At 43.3% G+C, this 18,095-nt stretch overlaps 1 protein-coding gene across 21 annotated transcripts in view; it reads right to left on the bottom strand.

Annotated features, from left to right (window-relative positions):
• Window positions 1-11,674: 11,674 nt before the first annotated feature.
• Window positions 11,675-18,095, bottom strand: part of PAM (peptidylglycine alpha-amidating monooxygenase) — a 223,586-nt gene continuing 217,165 nt past the window's right edge. For 9 of the 21 annotated variants that reach the window (XM_037903317.2, XM_043546505.1, XM_043546502.1 and 6 more), the window contains 3 exons: window positions 15,172-15,375; window positions 13,134-13,190; window positions 11,675-12,521 (listed from right to left, as the gene is read on the bottom strand). In XM_037903317.2, the coding sequence (XP_037759245.1) occupies window positions 12,340-12,521; window positions 13,134-13,190; window positions 15,172-15,375 (443 nt within the window). In that variant the 3' untranslated portion in view covers window positions 11,675-12,339. The remainder of the gene's footprint in view (window positions 12,522-13,133; window positions 13,191-15,171; window positions 15,376-18,095) is intronic. The other 12 variants (XM_037903314.2, XM_037903318.2, XM_043546504.1 and 9 more) reach the window with 2 other exon arrangements.

Below are 18,095 nucleotides of genomic sequence, written 5' to 3'. Positions count from 1 at the left end.
CAGTCCCAGCTCCGCAGGTGAGACCATCCTGATGTGGGGGAGGAGACGAAGAGCAGGAAGTGACAGGGGGAGGGAAGAAGAGGAGTGAACAGAAGGCAAGGTCCTGGGGGGAGAGGCGGGGTAGGGGCAGAGCCTCAGGGAGAGGCGGGGCCTGGGCGGGGCCTTGAGGGAAGAGGTAGAGCAGGGAAGATTCTGGCACTCCTGCTGGAGTGTCTGGTTTTAAATGTTACAAAGTTGGTAACCCTAGATCCACACAGAACTTTACCTCCCTGGAGCACAGGGTGGGGCAACCCCATACACTGAGCCAGCAGGCCCGTCCCACTGACTGTAGTCCAGAAAGTATCTGACTTTGGTGACACCTCCCAGGACCAGCTTCCAACACACTGAGTGGGGCCTCTTCCACCTATGCTGTGAGACGTGGCTTACACAACAAAAGTTCATAACCTTGGCAGCTGTGATGGACCTGGTTACAGAGACAAATGTCCAGGAACCGGATCTCCTGGAAGATCACTTGGAGGCCCCTGCCTACCATAAGGGAGTGCTCCCCATCAGTGACCGAGATGAGATGCACCTCGGCACCAACAGCGGGGACAGATGGCAGAAAGGCAGTGGGGGGTGGGTGGGCTTTGAGGCCTCCTCCATAAGGGACTCTGTGAGGTGAGTGGCATCACCCCTCTCCCCCACCGCTGCCAGAGCCGCCTCAGCCAGCTCTACCTGGTGGACTTTCTTGGGGGGCATGGAAGCAGGCCCAGCTGTGGCCCCCCCAGAGGCTTTATGGGAGACCTTCTCCTTCTGCTTGAGGGGGAGGTGCTGGGCCTGTGCCTTACAATTGCTGCACATTGCCTCCATAACCAGTACCCAGACCTCTTTGGTGGTGTCATTAGAGAGCTGGCCAGCAGCTCTGGGTTCAGGAGGCAATTGGGATTGGGGCTTGGGGAGGCAGGGATGGGGTAATAGAGAGAGGGGTGGTTTGCCTCCAAAACGGGTCCTCTCCTGGGCTCCCTGGCCACTGCCACCCCCGCCCTTTCATCAGCAGTAGGGTCAGCTGTGTGCATATTGGAGGCCACTTCTGGCACCTGAGCAAATTGTTGGCTGATGGAGGATGAGGAGCGGTAACTTATTGGGTAAGGTCGCTGGTGGTGGCAGGGTTGGCACCCTTCCGAGTGCTGGGAGGACCCAGTGTCCCTCCTTGCTAAGCCAAGGACCAGTCCCTCCAGACATGCCCGAAAGTCCAGCAGAGGATGCACCAAGCCTTCCAAACTGAATAATGGATCTGGTATAGGGCACCTTGGTAGGGCACCAGGTAGTACCCCTCCAAACTTCCTGCGCCACACGCAACTGGATGGTAACTTGCCAGCAGAACAAGAAGACGTGACAGAGAGAGAGTGAAGTCCTTATAGCCTAGCAGTGGAGAATAACTTTCCCAAGTTGGAAAGGGGAAGCAGAAGGGCAGCAGTGGGCAGGAAGGGTGGGACAGAGGTGAGGACACACCCAGGTCCTCCAAGGGCTTGAATGACACAAAGAGGCTTCCCAGCAAGATGCCTTTTCCCACCATCTTTTGGGCAGTGTTCCCCCAATGCCAGGCAGAAGACAACCTTCCTATATGTCTTGGAGGCCAGTACACTGGCCAAGGGCCCCACTACTCATGCGAACACCCACACATAGGTTTCTATGTGGGATAAGGTGGCCATCAGGAAGCAATGGATGTCGTTCTTCCTATCAGGATGGGGAAGGGGTCCTGGCTGCTGTTGATGGTTGAGGTGGTGGAGGCAGTAGCAGGCAGAGGGGCTGTGGCAGATGGTAATGGGGTGGGAGACAGGGCCACGGCCACCTAGGTGCACACTCTGGGGGCTGAGGAGCAAGCTCCCCCAGAGCTGCTGGAAGGGTTTGGAGGGGACATGGGGAGCCACAGCCAATAGTGGCCAATATGAGGTCCACAGCAGGAGCTCTTTCTTCTGACCGAAGGGGCTCCCTTGGCAGTGATGGGAGGTTTGGCAGCAGAGTCCCTGCTTGTGATGGCTGCTGCTCACAGGGGGCACTGATGGGCCTGGCAGTAATGTCGTGGTGATAACCATGAGGACAGATAGGGGAGAAAGCTAACGTGGGGCAACAATGGTGGCTGGGGATTCCCCCGGCTTCCCCCTCCATCATTCCCCCCATGGGTGATGCAGCCAGAACGGAATCCTCGCACTTGGCTGGGTTGGGGATCTATTATCGAGGGCAGGAGAGCAGAACAGCCACCAGAAGGGAAGAGAGAAATAATAAAGAGAAGGGAGGGGGGGTAAGGAAAATGGAAGTTGACCCTTGTTTTGCATTAGGCTACATGTGTGGTAGGAGGGTGCAGACAAAAACTGGGAGGGGGGAGTTGTTAATGAAAAAGTAAGGAGGGTGTGGGGCACGATAGGCAGTGTTGGGGGGCACTGGCTCCTCTGATTACATTGGGTTAGTGGTAGCTGTAAGGGTGAGAGGTGCAATGACTAGGTAATGAAACAAAATGGTGGGGGGCAATCACAAGTGCAGGGAAAGCACAGGTGTGTGAGGCAGGAGACAAAGGGAACAAACAGCAAAGAGGTGGGGCTGAGCTGGGCAGGTGACTACCAATCATGAGACTGGGGCTCAGAAGTGAAGGTAGCAGACAGTGAAGGGAGCAGGGGTAGGGGAAGAACAGGCAAGCAATAATCAATAAGGGGACAGCAAGTAACAATCAGCAAAGTGGTGAGGCAGGTAGCAAACTATGGTGAGGGGAGGTAATAGCAAACAGCAAGGAGAAGAGGGCCAGTCAAGGGGGAGGAGGTTTGCGAACCACAAGGAAGAGGGGCAAGTGGGCAAGCAGGAGGAGGCAGCCCACCAGTTCAGTACAAACTGAGGGGAAGTGAGAGAGGGAAAGTCCAAGGGGGTATGTGTACTCACATGTGCTTGTGAAAGAATCTCTGCTGCCACCGTCCCAGGTCCCAGAGGGGGTGAGTGGGACCAGGCAGGTCAACAGTCCAGCCAGCAGATGGTCTTCAGAAGCCAGAGCAGGAGTGGATGGACTGGGAGAAGGGCTCTATGCTGCTCCTCCAGAGATGCAGCACCAACCTCAGGGAAGCAGAAGCTCAGCAGCAATGGCAACCCCCCCTCCCCACCACAGGTGTGCAGGGAATGAGGGAGGGGATTGCAGGAAGAGAAAGGAGGGTCTCATGGTAAATTCAGTTGAATGCTGCCCTGGAGAACTGGATTCTACCTCTGCCTCTACTACAAAGTTCCTATGTGATACAGTAACTCCTCACTTAACATAGTTATGTTCCTGAAAAATGTGACTTTAAGCAAAATTATGTTAAGCGAATCCAATTTCCCTATAAGAATTCACGTAAATGGGGGAGGGGGGGGTTAGGGTCCAGGGAAATTTTTTTCACCAGACAAAATACTATATTATATATATACATGCACTGTATAAGTTTTAAACAAACAATTTAATATTGTACACAGCAATGATCATAGAATAGCTGGGTTGGAAGGGACCCCAGGAGGTCAGCTAGTCCAACCCCCTGCTCAAAGCAGGACCTATCCCCAGTTTTTGCCCCAGATGCCTAAATGGCCCCCTCAAGGATTGAACTCACAACCCTAGGCTTAGTGCGGGCCAATGCTCCAACCACTGAGTTATCCCTCCTCCCGCTAATGATGGTGAATCTTGGTTGAGGTGGTGAAGTTAGAGTGGGCTATTTCCCAGGGGATGCCTTACTGCTAAATGATGAACTCGCTAACTGGGCTGAGCCTTCAGGGGTTAACACATTGCTGTTAATATAGCCTCACACTCTACAAGGCCGCACAAATGGAGGGAGGGGAGACAGCATGGCAGAGAGAGTCAGAGACACCCTGTGTGTGGGAGAGAGAGAGATATGCGCTTTGCCCCTTTAAGTACCCTGACACCACACTCTAAGTACATTGCCTTTGAAAAGATCGGGAAGTTGAGTCAGCAGCTGGGGCCAACTCTCTCTGTCCTGAGCCCTGTTGTGTCTCCCCCCTGCTCTATATGGAGAAGGGGTAAGCGGGGGGGGGGGAGCACCCTGACACTAACCCCTCCTTCCTCACCTCCCCTGCACAGCAAGCAGGAGGCTCCCTAGAGCAGCTCCAAGGCAGAGGGCAGGAGCAGCACATGGCAGTGGGGGGAGGGACAGCTGAACTGCCAGCGATTGACAGCCGGCTGAGCTGCTGCTGCACAGGGAACTTAGGGGAGCGGGGAGCTGATGGGGACGGGGGGCTGCCGGTCCATCCTGGTTCCAACCACCCACCAGCTAGCTGCAACAGGCTGCTCTTCCTGCAAGCAGTGGACAAAGCAGGCGGCTGCCAAACAACGTTATAAGGGAGCACTGTGCAACTTTAAACGAGCACGTTCCCTAATTGATCAGCAACGTAACAACGTTAACCGGGACGACTTTAAGTGAGGAGTTGCTGTACTGGACAAATCATTTACACAAACTCTCCACAGGTCGTCATTATTGGGTGTTTCTCATTTTCCGGGTGCCCAACTTGAGAGCCTGGGGGTCTGATCTGCAGAAGTGCTGAGCACTCACAGCACCTGTAGCTCAATAGGAGCTGTGCTTTGAACATATAAAGTACCACAGGTGTTTGGCTGCCCGGGGAGGCACTTGACGGCGGGTGAGTAGGGGTCTTGAGGGAGGGGTTGGAACGGGGGTAGGGCCTCAGGGGAAGGGGCACAGTGGGGGTGGAGCACCCCCAGGGAAAAGTAAAGTCAGCACCTATGTAAAGTACCACATAATACTAGAGACCCCAGGCTCCTCAAGTCAGGCACCCAAAATTAATGGACACTTTTGACAATTTGGCCTTAATCTCTCTGTGCCTCAGTTCTCCATGTGTAAAATGTGAATGGTATCCATCTTGTGCTCTGAATGAGGAGTCCGGTGAGAAAAAATAGTATGGGATCAAGTCAGGCTAGACTGTATCATAATACACACATAGCAAGGGGCTGAATGTAGGTTTCCAAGTCAGCCATAAATTCTGGCATTTCCTAACTCTGGAGTGTTTGATTTTGCAACCTTAACAATCTTTTATAGTAGTTTTGGAAATTATTATTTGGACGTGATAGACCCTGACTTTAGCAAAGCTTTTGACACGGTCTCCCACAGTGTTCTTGCCAGCAAGTTAAAAAAGTATGGGCTGGATGAATGGACAATAAGGTGGATAGAAAGCTGGCTAGATCGTCAGGCTCAATGGGTAGTGATCAACAGCTCGATGTCTAGGTGGCAGCCGGTATCAAGCAGAGTGACTGACTTCTGGGGCTGGTTTTGTTCAAAATCTTCATTAATGACCTGGATGATGTGATGGAGTGTATCCTCAGCAAGTTCATGGATGACACAAAGCTGGGGGGAAGAGGTAGATATGCTGGAGGGTAGGGATAGGGTCCAGAGTGACCTACACAAATTGGAGAATTGGGCCAAAAGAAATCTGATGACATTCAACAAGGACAAGTGCAGAGTCCTGCACTTAGGACAGAAGAATCCCATGCACTGCTACAGGCTGGGGACTGACTGGTTAAGCAGCAGTTCTGCAGAAAAGGACCTGGGGATTACAGTGGATGAGAAGCTGGATATGAGTCAATAGTGTTTCCTTGTTGCCAAGAAGGCTAATGGCATATTGGACTGCATTGCGATTGCATCCCATTGCCAGCAGATCGAGGGAAGTGATTATTCCCCTCTATTCGGCACTGGTGAGACCACACTTGGAGTATTGCATCCAGTTTTGGGCCCCCCACTATAGAAGGGATGTGGACAAATTGGAAAGAGTCCAGCAGAGGGCAATGAAAATGATTAGGGGGCTGGAGCACATGACTTATGAGGACAGGCTGAGGGAACTGGGCTTACTTAGTCTGCAGAAAAGAAGAGTGAGGGGGAATTTGATAGTAGCCTTCAACTACCTAAAGGTGGGTTCCAAAGAGGATGGAACCAGGTTGTTCTCAGTGTTGGCAGATGACAGAACAAAGAGCAATGGGGGAAGTCTAGGTTGGATATCAGGAAAAACTATTTCACTAGGAGGTGGTGGACTCTCCATCCTTAGAGATTTTTAAGGCCCGGCTTGACAAAGCCCTGGCTGGGATGATTTAGATGGGGTTGGTCCTGCTTTGAGAAGGGGGTTGGACTAGATGACCACCTGAGGTCTCTTCCAACCCTAATCTTCTATGATTCTATGTATATAAAAAAGTGGTTGTATTTCTTCCTTACAAACTTTGCCACAAGGTGTCAGTCACTCACTGCAATAGTTTAAATAAGAACTCCATTGTAAAGCTAGTCAAGTCAATAAACATGGATGAAAACTCTGTAGTAACCATTAGAAACAGATGGGGAAACAAATGACTGTAGCACAATTCTCTCCCAAACTATATTTTTGACAAGAAAGGGAGGGCACAGCACTTTAACGTTTCATGGTTCTTTGTGTGGTTTTATGCCATTCTCAACAACCCAACCACTACAAAAATACCAGTTTGGTATCTTGCAACAATCTCGGAATATAAAACAAACCTCCCTATAAAAAAACAGCCACTATGTGCAATCAGATACATCAGTGAATTTCTCCGACTGCTGAAACTTTGTGCTCTGCAGGGTATTACACAGATGATATACTAGAACAGATACATGGGGTACAGCTTTCCAAAATGAAAAACTAGGGCTCCCATAATAGGAAAGGTGGGGTGACAGCATTGCAGAGGATGGTTCTGGTGGGTATCTGGTTGATGAGCATGGGAAATGAGAAATAGAAAAGGGTGACCCATGTCTCCCTCTCCTTCCCAAATCTCTGGCTCCAGTGGCTTTGACTCTACATGCTGGGGAGAGCTAATTCAAGGACTCAGGGAGCCAGGGTAGATTCAGTGAAAGTGCTTGTGTGGGGAGAAGATCGTAACCTACATCTGTATACACCTGATAGCACACTATCATTTTCATGAGCTCATCCAGCAGTTGGCTCCTTTGGGTGGCCAGTTTGGAGGGGATTACAAACACTTACATAAGACAGGTTTTGAAAAACACCAGGGCAGAAACTGAAAGTGGACACTATTAGTATTGTTTGTTTCTGTCTCTTCTTACTACACCCATAATGCTCAGTTTTGAGGAACAAACATGGCCCACCCTACACTGACGATGGAAATTATGTACCATAGGTTTATGCAATTCCTGCCATTACTAAATACTGCACCAAACACTAGCTATGTTTTGCAATAGCACATTGAACATCCTCTTGAACGCACACTTGAAAACCCATCGCTATCCACATGTGCCTCGCTTACAAAGGGTTGTGTAAGTAACAGAAGATGTGCATGAAGCCCACTCAACCTGCTCGTTTTCAAATGTGGGACACAACAAGTGATCCAAAATGAACTATAAACTATTCAAGCAAAAAACAAAATATTGTGGGATTCATGATTTTAATGTAAATGGCTCTTTCTAGAACCTCAGTTTCATGCTATTTTGTTTCTGGTGTTAATAACTTTAACAATAAAAGTGAGAGGATACCAAAGCTCTGTGGAATGGAATTACAGAGAGTGACATTTGAGCTGTATATGCACGTGCCTTAACTCTATGTCCCTATAGTTTCACCTACTGTGTACTTGCTGGAAGAGTTGTACAATGAAGTCAGCTAGGTCGGTTAGCTTCTCAGACAACAAGCTTCAAAAGCAGAAAGGAGTTGCAGGTTTTGCAGAGCGAAATAACAGATCTCTGCAGAATGCAAACCCTCCCTGTATGATAGTAAATTCCTCTCTGCTGTCCCATGCTGTTCAATTGCACAGATGAATCTAAATATTACACAGGAACAATAGCGGAAAAGTATCAAAGAAGGGTGATTTGAACAGACCATTCATGCAGATGTTGAATATTTTAAAATCACATTTTATGATAATTCATGATGAATCAAGAAGTTATATTCATTCTAGAGTAAGAAAGGTTAGATATAAAAGTAAAATGATGTGATGTTACAACTGTGCTGTGCAAGCTGTATGCTGCTATTTTAAACAGAAAACGTGTTCTAAGCAACATAGGCATTTCGCTTGTGCTCTTCTTTGTAGCATCTGTTACAGGCATGCAACCACACTGAAGTGCAGAGCCAGAATTTGACTAGCGAGTCAGAGATGAATTAGGCATCCCATGTCTAGGTTCAGAAACAGCGGTCTTTCCCCTTTTTCCTGTTACAGCAGTCATCCATTACACACAGCAGGAGACCAGAATAATTGCACAGTATGTCACAGGACATTGTTTCAATAAGAAAAGTACATTTAAAAGAACAATGTCATGGCGTCTCTGAATGTTTGATTTAATCCAGCGTAGCCCTTATTTTTGGCTTGCTCTATAAGCAGTGACCTTACCTAGTTTTTCTACCCAAGACATTTTATGTTAATATGTTGCTAGCACATTTGGATAAACAAACAATTTTTATTAATTCAAAACTTCTTATACACTTCAGGGTAAGGCAGCAGAAATCTGCAGGTTCCTCATGCCATGCCCCTCACAACTCTACCCAGCCCCCACCAATTCATGCCCCTATGCGACAGTACGAGGAATCATACTAGGGAACTAAAAGTTCTCTGAAAGGATGTACATGAATCTAGCTTAGTGGAGAGCAAGGAACTGTTGCAATTTACTGCATTGATCTATAAATCCTCATTAACTACTACAGTGCACTGCTTAATTGGAAAACTCTACTTAATCAAGATGCCTCCTAGGGAGCCAATTTACACCTAATGGTACTTGATAGAAAGGACAGCTGCTTAACTGGGATATAATTTTGTTTAACCGGGACACCTTCAGGTGACTTAGTGGTGCAGGTCTGTTTGTTGGCTCTTCTACCAGGAGCCTACAGTTGCCTCCTGGTTTGCTCATTGTGAACTACCTATACTCAGAGGGGCCATCTCTCTGAGCTGCCCAACTCAAACTTGGGACAAATAGCAGGTTCCTTCCCTGCCTTATCCAAAGTTCATGGCACTATTCACTAATGGGAGAGGGTCACTGCAGCTCCTCAGGCAGCAGTGTTGCCAACTCTCACAGTATTTGGTGTTTTTCTTAAAGCCCCAGCTCCTAGAGCCATGTGATTATATGAGAATCTGAGCTTTCAGCTAAAAAGTGTCTAGCCCCCACAGTGGCTGAGAAAAGCTCAAAAAAAGTGAATCCACAAGATACAAAAAAATCCATTAAAAAAAAATCACACTATATGATCAGTCGTGATTTTTGAAGGCTTGGAGTTGGCATTTCTTCCAGTGTTTATTACTTAACAAGCATTTTCTGTTAATTGGTGGACATCTGCTGTCAGTGAGATAAGAGGGCACATGCTATGTAAGCCAATTCTACTTTGACAACAAATAACCAATATTTTTCTTTCAGTAGATAACACATGGTTATTCTTTTAACAGATATTCTTTTGAGGAGGATCTGCTGGTTATTAAACAATTGTGCAAAAAGAATACTCTGATCTATTGTTTTCCTGCATGACTTTTCCATTGCACGTTACCTTTAGGTACAGCAAAAATTAGTTCTTTTTACTGCATCTCTCCTCTGCTCATTTAGGGCCAGACTGTTATTAAAGCACAGCCTTGAACAGGAAAAGCTGTGGAACTGCAGTATGCCTCCTGGGGAGCACAGCTGTGGTGGCAACCCACCCCTTTGGAGATTACAGTATGTGCCCTTATCCAAAGCTAGCAATGCAATACTGGCTAGTGGAGCTATACTGTGCCTGATTTCAACCATTTTTGGGATGGCTTGCACCACAGTGGGGTCTAGTAGAGAATAGTCCCTGCACGCTAGAGAAGGCATAGACTACAATTGTTTTATGTCCTGCTGAACAAGTTTGTCCTTTTATACTTCCATTTAAACCATGCTCAGTTGCACCCATTGTCAGCGATACATAATTTTTGTAGTGTAGACAGGATTAAGTAAGGAAGAGAAGGCTCATATGCACTCCACCCAGAGCCACATCTGAACAAGAGGCAGTCACAGCTGGCTTTTAAAAACCCCAGACTATTTTCGATTGGTTCCTACAGAACATTAGTGACCCAGGTTTATCATTTATAACAAGTGTTAAAGAGGGCTCCACTTTTAACAACATTCAACAAAACAATAAATGGACCCAACTGGTGTAACATTTCCTGTAAATACTATGGTATCTTTATGCTTTTTGGTTAAGTATGTATTCGCCTGCACTCAAACTTGATAATTTTCATTTAAAAAACCACCACCACCCTCAAATGGGATGAGTTTGACCACCCAGATTTCAAATGCAGAAGTTATACATGGTCTTCTTCACTGCAGTTGTTTTCAGTTAATATTTAATTACACATTATTAATTCAGTTAATAATTAATTACATCTCTGAGTGCATTTCCATACATTGTGGCTCCCAAGATAGTTAGCTCACAATTGCTAAATCTAAACATCAGAAAATAGACAGGCTCATAACAGCCCGTTTAATAAGAGTGCACATGCTCAGATGCACTCATTATTAAATATAAGATCTTGTCTTGTCCAATAATATGGTACCCATGGGTGTTGATTAACTGTATTAGTTAAAAGTTGGGCAGTTCAGCTCTCAACACAAAGCAGGTAACATCTTGCACCCTAATGAGGTACCCTCAATGGTTATGTATTACTTTTTTAGGTTTCTTCCTGCTCGAATTCTCATTATTTTTGCTTGTATGCAAGTTTAAGGCAAGCAAATGGCTCAGCTATAATAAAGTTGCACCCAAAAGAACACTAATGCTCTCCAGGGTCCCAAGTGTGAGACAGAGTCATTTTGTTAGGGGGAAAAAAACAGTACTTTCAGAGCTACAGCATCAGCGCTCTAATGGCCTGAAAAATGGTTGCATTTTGGGAGTTCAACCCTGAAGAGTTACCACTTCTCTTCCAAGAAAAAACAGAGAAGGGTAGTTAAGTTTTTTACCCTTTGTTCCAGAAAGAAGAGGTACAAGGCCTTACCTGGTCAGGGATGAATCAGTCTGTGTTCCAGCAATACGATATATTTGCCCCCCAAGAAACCTCCTTAAGCACCAGCAACAGCCCATTATAGTAAATGTGATGAAAGTTATTTCATAGGACCCTGTAGCAATTTTTTGCTCTCTCAGCCTGTATGTGCAGATTTTAAATAAAATGAGATTAATCTATGCCTCTGATCCTCAAAGGAGACTGATGAATCATGACAATGTCACACAAATGAGTCACTTTAGATGACTCACACATTCAGCATAATTATCTAGCAGGTCTTCAGCAAATATAAAATAGTGAGTCATCACATTGCAGAAATGAGGACTATGTTGCATGAATGGGGGAGGAAATTTAGAAAAATTAAGAGTATCGGTTCTGTAAGCCAACTTATACTAGTTGCCTAAACTAATTTAATTTTCATATGCAATCTGAGACACAGGTTTCTTCTTAGCTCTGATCATGTTTTATTAAAATAAATACCCTGCAATTTTGATATACAGGCAAGATTCCTCTTTAAATGTTTGTTTGATTTTATACATGTATGTAAGTTATTAGGCTTGTTTTTTTCCCCTTTAAAGCTGCTACATAACAAAATATCTTCCAACTCATACAAAATAGCACATTTTTCACTGTAAGAAGTGGTCTGTGTTATTGTTACAAAAGTTGTGTACAAAAACCCTTCAAATATGCAAAAATTCCAAAATACACTCTGACAGCAAATGCTCTGCGAACACTTTATTACACAAATTACATTCAGCCTCAGAAAATAGTATTTTAACAGTAATACTATCTAAAAATAAGACATCTCAGAAACACACCAACTAAGGAGGAAGAAAAAAGAATTAAATAGAGACTTTTTCTCTCTCTCAATGCAATATTATGTTAGTGATTTTAAAAAAATAGAAGAAGATTTAGCAGCTTTGTTTTCTTGTGGCACTGTATTTCCTCTGTACTGCAATAGTTTAAGGATATTGAACAGGAAAGGCACAAAAGAAAGAAACTGACAACTGAAATGTTATGAGGAAAATATTGTGCTAAAGCAGATAATGGGACTTATTTACAAATACAGAAAAGGTCCCAAAACAGAAATGATAAAATACTACTACTTTAAATCAGTACTGCCATTAAAAGAGGATTGTTTTCTTTATTAAGATGTTCACATAAAGACAACGGCACTGATATAAAACTTCCACACACTCCTCCACTTAAAAAAAACCCCAAACCAAACTAAAACCAAACTAAAACCAAAAAAATCCCAGTGTACAGCCCCACGCAGACTAGTACAGTTTACAATTAAATACACAAAATCTTAAACGTGCTAAAGGGAAAAGGAATCTGATGTTCTTGGTAGAATCATTCAATGTAGAAGAAATCAAAGGCTGGTTTCATGATGAAGAAGATACTGGTGGGGGTGGGGGAGCTGAATACTCTTCTTCCGAGTCTGTACCATCATCTTCATCTTTTTCTTGATCACTCCCTTCAGTACTAAGTCGGTCAAACCCTTTCCGACTGTAGCTTTTGTGGCTTGCAAAGAAGTTCCCAAGGTTAAGGCCTCCACTACCTTTTCCTGTAGAAAGGAAATACCTAAGGTAAGCTTTCCATTACTGAATTTGAAAAAAAATTCCTACCACTCATCCATTACCCACTTTAATGACCCTTATCCTTTTCCCAAAAGCACCTTCCACCAAGCCCTCGAAGAAGGCCAGCACATGAACCATCTTGGGAAGCTAGGCACATAGGTTGTGGCAAACAAGATTACAAAAGGGTTTTTTTATAGCTTCCATTAGGATTCAGCTATAACAACCGTCTGAACAGCATCTCTTGTGTCCCTACCAGTCTGAACATAATTAGCCATCCCAGAGGCAGCGCTTCATTTCATTCACTATAAGAAACTGGGATAACTCACTATGACAGGTACCAGCTTCTTGGCAGGAATGGCAGATCATCTTGAGCGGACATATAAAAAGTGGTAGGAGGAAGGCATTATATATATTTATAATAAAGACAGAGCTGAGGAGGAGAGACTTCCCCCACCTCTGCCCTTGGAAAATCCCACTCCCAGCACCAAGGTATTAAATATACAGTATTTATTCTCAAACATGTTTCTCTGTTGACTTACTTGAATAAAATCTGAGTTATTGGACTCTTAACAGTCAAAGATATCTTGCATTTTACTTACCTTGAAGTCTGCCCAAGATTCTTCCTGAACTTGATTCAAGTTTGTGGTCTGCATCAGCTGAAAAGATAAAGCAAATTTCAAAATAAGCATCAATGACCCTATTCTGAAACAGTGCATTTTCTGATACTGATCAGCAGTTGAGAGAAAAACTGATATTGTCCAGTTTCGTGGTTAGGGTAGAATTATAACTCATAGTGGGGAAAAAAGGCACCCTCTTTATTTTCAGTTTGTGCCATTCTTTCTATACATCATTCCAGCCATTAAGATGATTAAATTCTCAGTCAAATCCGAGAACCACTTTCTCAACTGCTGGCTTTTGTGATTGTGAAGACTATAGTTGGAGAAGAACAACTTCATCACTTACACTGTCTGGATAATTATATTCCAGCACACTGCAAGTTGTAGTAAGACATGCCAAACAGTACTATACTTCTGTTCTCATTTGGACATGCATGTGGTACAGTTTGCTCTTGAAACACTCTAGATCCATGGTAGACACTTCAATGATCTCCAAATTTCTTGAGCTACTGGAAAATGATAGTGGTTCTCCCATTGCAAATCCAAAGGAAAACAAAAAACCACAACCAAATTGTTTTTTCTACACACTACTTTGTATATACTCATAAATCAGTGCAAAGAATTTGCAGAACAAAGTAATTTGTTTTTACCAGTTTAAATATATTCTAGATATTTAACAAAGTCCAGTTTTATCAAAATGTTCCCATCCACTGTAAATTCAGTTACTCCAAAATGCACTAGAAGGAACAAATCTGCATGCTGGGAGATGGACAGGTAGATTTAAGAGGTCTTATTCATATCTGCTTTTTATAATAATTTAGCCCTCTGGAGTGTCTGCATATTTAACACTAAAAACAACAACTCTTCATGCAGTATTACTTTTCAATGCTGAACACTTGCAAGCAAGATTTTCTTCCACCATTATCACTGCACTTCAAACTTTATGAATTTTGTGTGAGGATTTCAATTACATTGGGTCTGTAATAGTGGTGGAACTATGTTATTTGCACAACTCATGTATGTTTTATTCTGTCTGTGTTTTACCAATTTTTTTATGGCATACAGATAACCCAGGAAATGAACATTTAATTGCTAATTCATGTGACAGTTTCGAAGAAAGTAAAATGTGTTATAATAGGTTAGTACAGTATGAACTGGGGACAACGTCATAGTTTTAGCACTATAAATACGCATTAAGAAGGTCACAGCTGGATTTCAAAGGGATGAAGGCACATACATAATAGAAACGTATGTATGAATCAGAAAATGCATGAGATAGTAAGTGAACTACCATTTATGTTCCCCTCAGACATTTTTTGTTAATGTTTGCAATTTGTTTATTTCTGGGAAATCCTGTAATACTGTTTATATCTTTCAGAGTAGCAGCCAGGTTAGTCTGTATTCGCAAAAAGAAAAGGAGTACTTGTGGCACCTTAGAGACTAACCAATTTATTTGAGCATAAGCTTTCGTGATGCATCCGATGAAGTGAGCTGTAGCTCACAAAAGCTTACGCTCAAATAAATTGGTTAGTCTCTAAGGTGCCACAAGTACTCCTTTTCTTTTTGTTTATATCTTTATCGGTCTTTTTTTTTTTTTTTTTTTTTAAAGCTGCACTTATTTTGAAGAAAAAAGTATTCTAAGCTTTCCCAACATGAAAAGCATCTCTAAGTACATTATACATTGAATTTTAAAATAAAGGATTTATCTAAATCAAAATAATTATAATCAGAAGGCTCTTTCTGGGATTTCAGAACCAGTTTTACCCTGATAACAACTAAAGGGAAGATTTAGAAGGAAATACTGAAAAAGTGGTTTATTAAGGTACAATAATAAATGTATTTGCAGACACAGTCATTTGTGGATGCCAACACAGGATTAGAATGCATTGCCATGGTACCTGTACACAGGATTAAATACAGACAACAGGACTCTTTTCATAATTTTGGCCCTGCCTGTTCAATGATGTCTTTGAATAATAAAAGTCTGTTGTTCTGGAATTTAAGAGTTATTCATGGTTACCTCCATAGACCCTTGTCTTCCTCCATCGAATAAATACAGCAATTGCCAACAGGACAACAATAGGAATAATTAGAAGAGTTGTAATAAGAACAAAGGAAATTCCAGGGCTGGCCTGTTCGACAATATGATGTTTTTCCCACTTCTTTTGAGACTCCGTTGAAACAGGTTTGTTTTTCAGTCTGGCTTCTATAACTGTCTCTGCTTCTTTAAGAAAAGAAGAGAATTGACATCGGTATCTTGGCATTTCAAGCAACATGCTTGAAAAGAACATGCTAATGCCCCGGAAATTTTCAGTAATTAATAACAGGCACCATTAAAACTATAAAATGACACGCTCACAGGATTTTTTAGCTACTGCTGGTGTCATCTCAAGAGCCATGCAAGAGATATAACTTTCTAAAAGTCTGAGAAGATTAGAGTGTACTCTCTTTATTTCTCTAATATTTGCAGTTCAGAGGATGGAGATGGGACAACTGTCAGGGAGAGTTGCTCCTAAAGAATTCCAACATTTGAATGATGGGAAAATCCTGAAGCATTCCATTGTTATAACAAAGCAAGGCATGACATTACTTTCTCAGGAAGACATCCCCTTACGTTAGCTGCATAGATCCTTTTGCAAGTAACCAGTTACATTTTTGTATTATCAAGACTGAAAAGGGAATGTATTTGTTACAGTCCTTGAAACAATTAACCCAGAGGGGACTTGTATGTGTGTGTTTATATGTGTGTGTGTGTTCAGAGCAGCTCGCACTTTGCGAGATAGGCATTAATTGTGTTGTGGTTGCATTTTATCCACAACTTTAGTTGTTAGAATTATGCCACGTGAAATGATTCCACCAGTTCATTTCCTTTTCCCTACAGTGCCATGGAGGAGGATGAATGGGAAAAGGAGGTTGATGCTATTGGTAGACTATAGTTATCAAGGAGGAACATGTGCCGTATTGAGAAGGGAGCTGGATAATATGATCCCCAAAAGGTGCAATTTCAGCTGTGAAGTTTGACATGTGTGTATTGCTAGTAAATCTGTACAGCTGGTAATGTTTTGGATGAACTCCAATAAAACTATATACACTTCAGTATTTTCTACCGGGGTAGCCAAAGTGTGGCCTGTGGAGTCAAGTAAAGTCCAGAGAGTTCTATAATGCAGCTGTGAGTTCCCTTTGTCTTTAATATGGAGAAGTGGCAGCCAACGATTACCAGGTCCCAGCATGAAATGAGCCACTGAAACTTCTTAGGGCTTGTGTTCACTGGGGCAGTTGAGAAAGTTACCTACACTTGACTTAACTTCTCATGAGTTAGCCTTGGTCGAGTGAGAGCAGTCACACTGTAAAATGGTCGAGCTGCACAGTGGTTGGATTAGCAGCTGACTGAGTAAGCAAGTCCCCACTGCTTTACTAGCTGGAGCATCAGCAGCACTCAAACTTCAACCCACAGCCCCTGACAGGCCAGCTGGCTTTAGTTTAAAGCAGCAATTCCCAACATTTTCCCTGTATGACCCCATTTTCACATGTATTGCTTCCTGCGACCCCAGACAGCATGGAGGATGCCATTTTTAAATGGAGTTGTCCTTGCAGCTTGACCTCATATGCAGTTTACGTGCGAAGTCAACTGCAGTATGTCGGACACCATTTTGTTTTACAAAATGGCATCCTCCACACAGTATGACCTCGCACACATATGGTGTGTGTGAGGTCACGCTACATGGAGGGTGCCATTTTGTAAAATGGTATCCTCTGAACACTTGGGATTGCAGCAACCTTACTTGGGATCATGACCCAAAGTTTGGGAATTGCTGGTTTAAAAATATCACTTAACTCGAGCTAAAATGTGTGTGTGCACAGGAGTCAGGCTAGGGGCAACACTTCATTTATATCTCAAGCTAAAACTTTAGTGAAGACAAGCCCTTATTCTCCATGGACCACACTTCTGTAATGAAGATGAGAATTGTTGCAGACTGTTCAATTTTATGCCTGAGTAGGCGTTACCTTTCAGTTCCCAGCAAATTCTTTATGTTGCCCTCACTTTGACACAGCAGAGTTGGTACTGGGGACAGCCACTGTGACCACAGAGGGGACTGAGCTCTAGTTTAGTTTCTAGGAAGTGTAAATCAAGACATTTTAAAACAAATTTGTTTTGTTTATATTCCATTTTCTCCATTTTTAATAAATCTTGTTTTTATTAAGACTACTGTTTGGGTGTATCCCAGGAGAAGAGAACTCCACAACTTCTATGAGGAGGGGTTGCAGGATGAAAAGTTTCTGGAACCTACATCCTGGACTCAATCTTGGCCAAGGAGCATGGAGAGAGGAGTCCACTCCCAGTGCATTGTGCTGCCATCAGGCTGCATCAAACGAACACACGAAGGGAAAAGCCAGAAGAACAAGGAGGGTAAGTTGGAGGTGGTGTTTGACCTGGGAACATAGGGTGAAACTTCAAGCAAAATGAAGCCACAAATTCTGTCTGGAACTGAACCCTGTCTAACCCCAACCAATAAATTCACTCCTTTGAAATCTGAACACTTTAATTCATCCTGGAAAGTATATTGCCAGTTAAGTCATACAGCCGCCTTCTCCTTCCCAATAAGGTGCATACTGTACCCTTTAGCATTATAGCAATGGATAGACTAACCTATTTTATGAAAATCTCACTGATTACTTGACTGCTCATTGGTAACAGATTACAGATTGTGACTACTGAAAGGAAATAGGATTTAGGCTCTTTGCTCACTTGGGTGCATTTGAAAATAATAATCTGATTCTAGAACTGTATTTTGTTGCCACATAAGATTAGAAAAGGGGTTTCTAAGGAAATTCTTTAAATTTATTTATTTATTTATTTATAAATTTCGAAGAAACTTTTATGGCATATTTTTGTGAAACATTTTTAATTAGTAAAAACACAACTTCATACTAATACCATGGACT

Source organism: Chelonia mydas, chromosome 5 (assembly GCF_015237465.2).
Source record: "Chelonia mydas isolate rCheMyd1 chromosome 5, rCheMyd1.pri.v2, whole genome shotgun sequence".
Classification (NCBI taxonomy): Eukaryota; Metazoa; Chordata; order Testudines; family Cheloniidae; genus Chelonia; species Chelonia mydas.
This window is presented reverse-complemented; position numbering and strand designations above follow the sequence as displayed.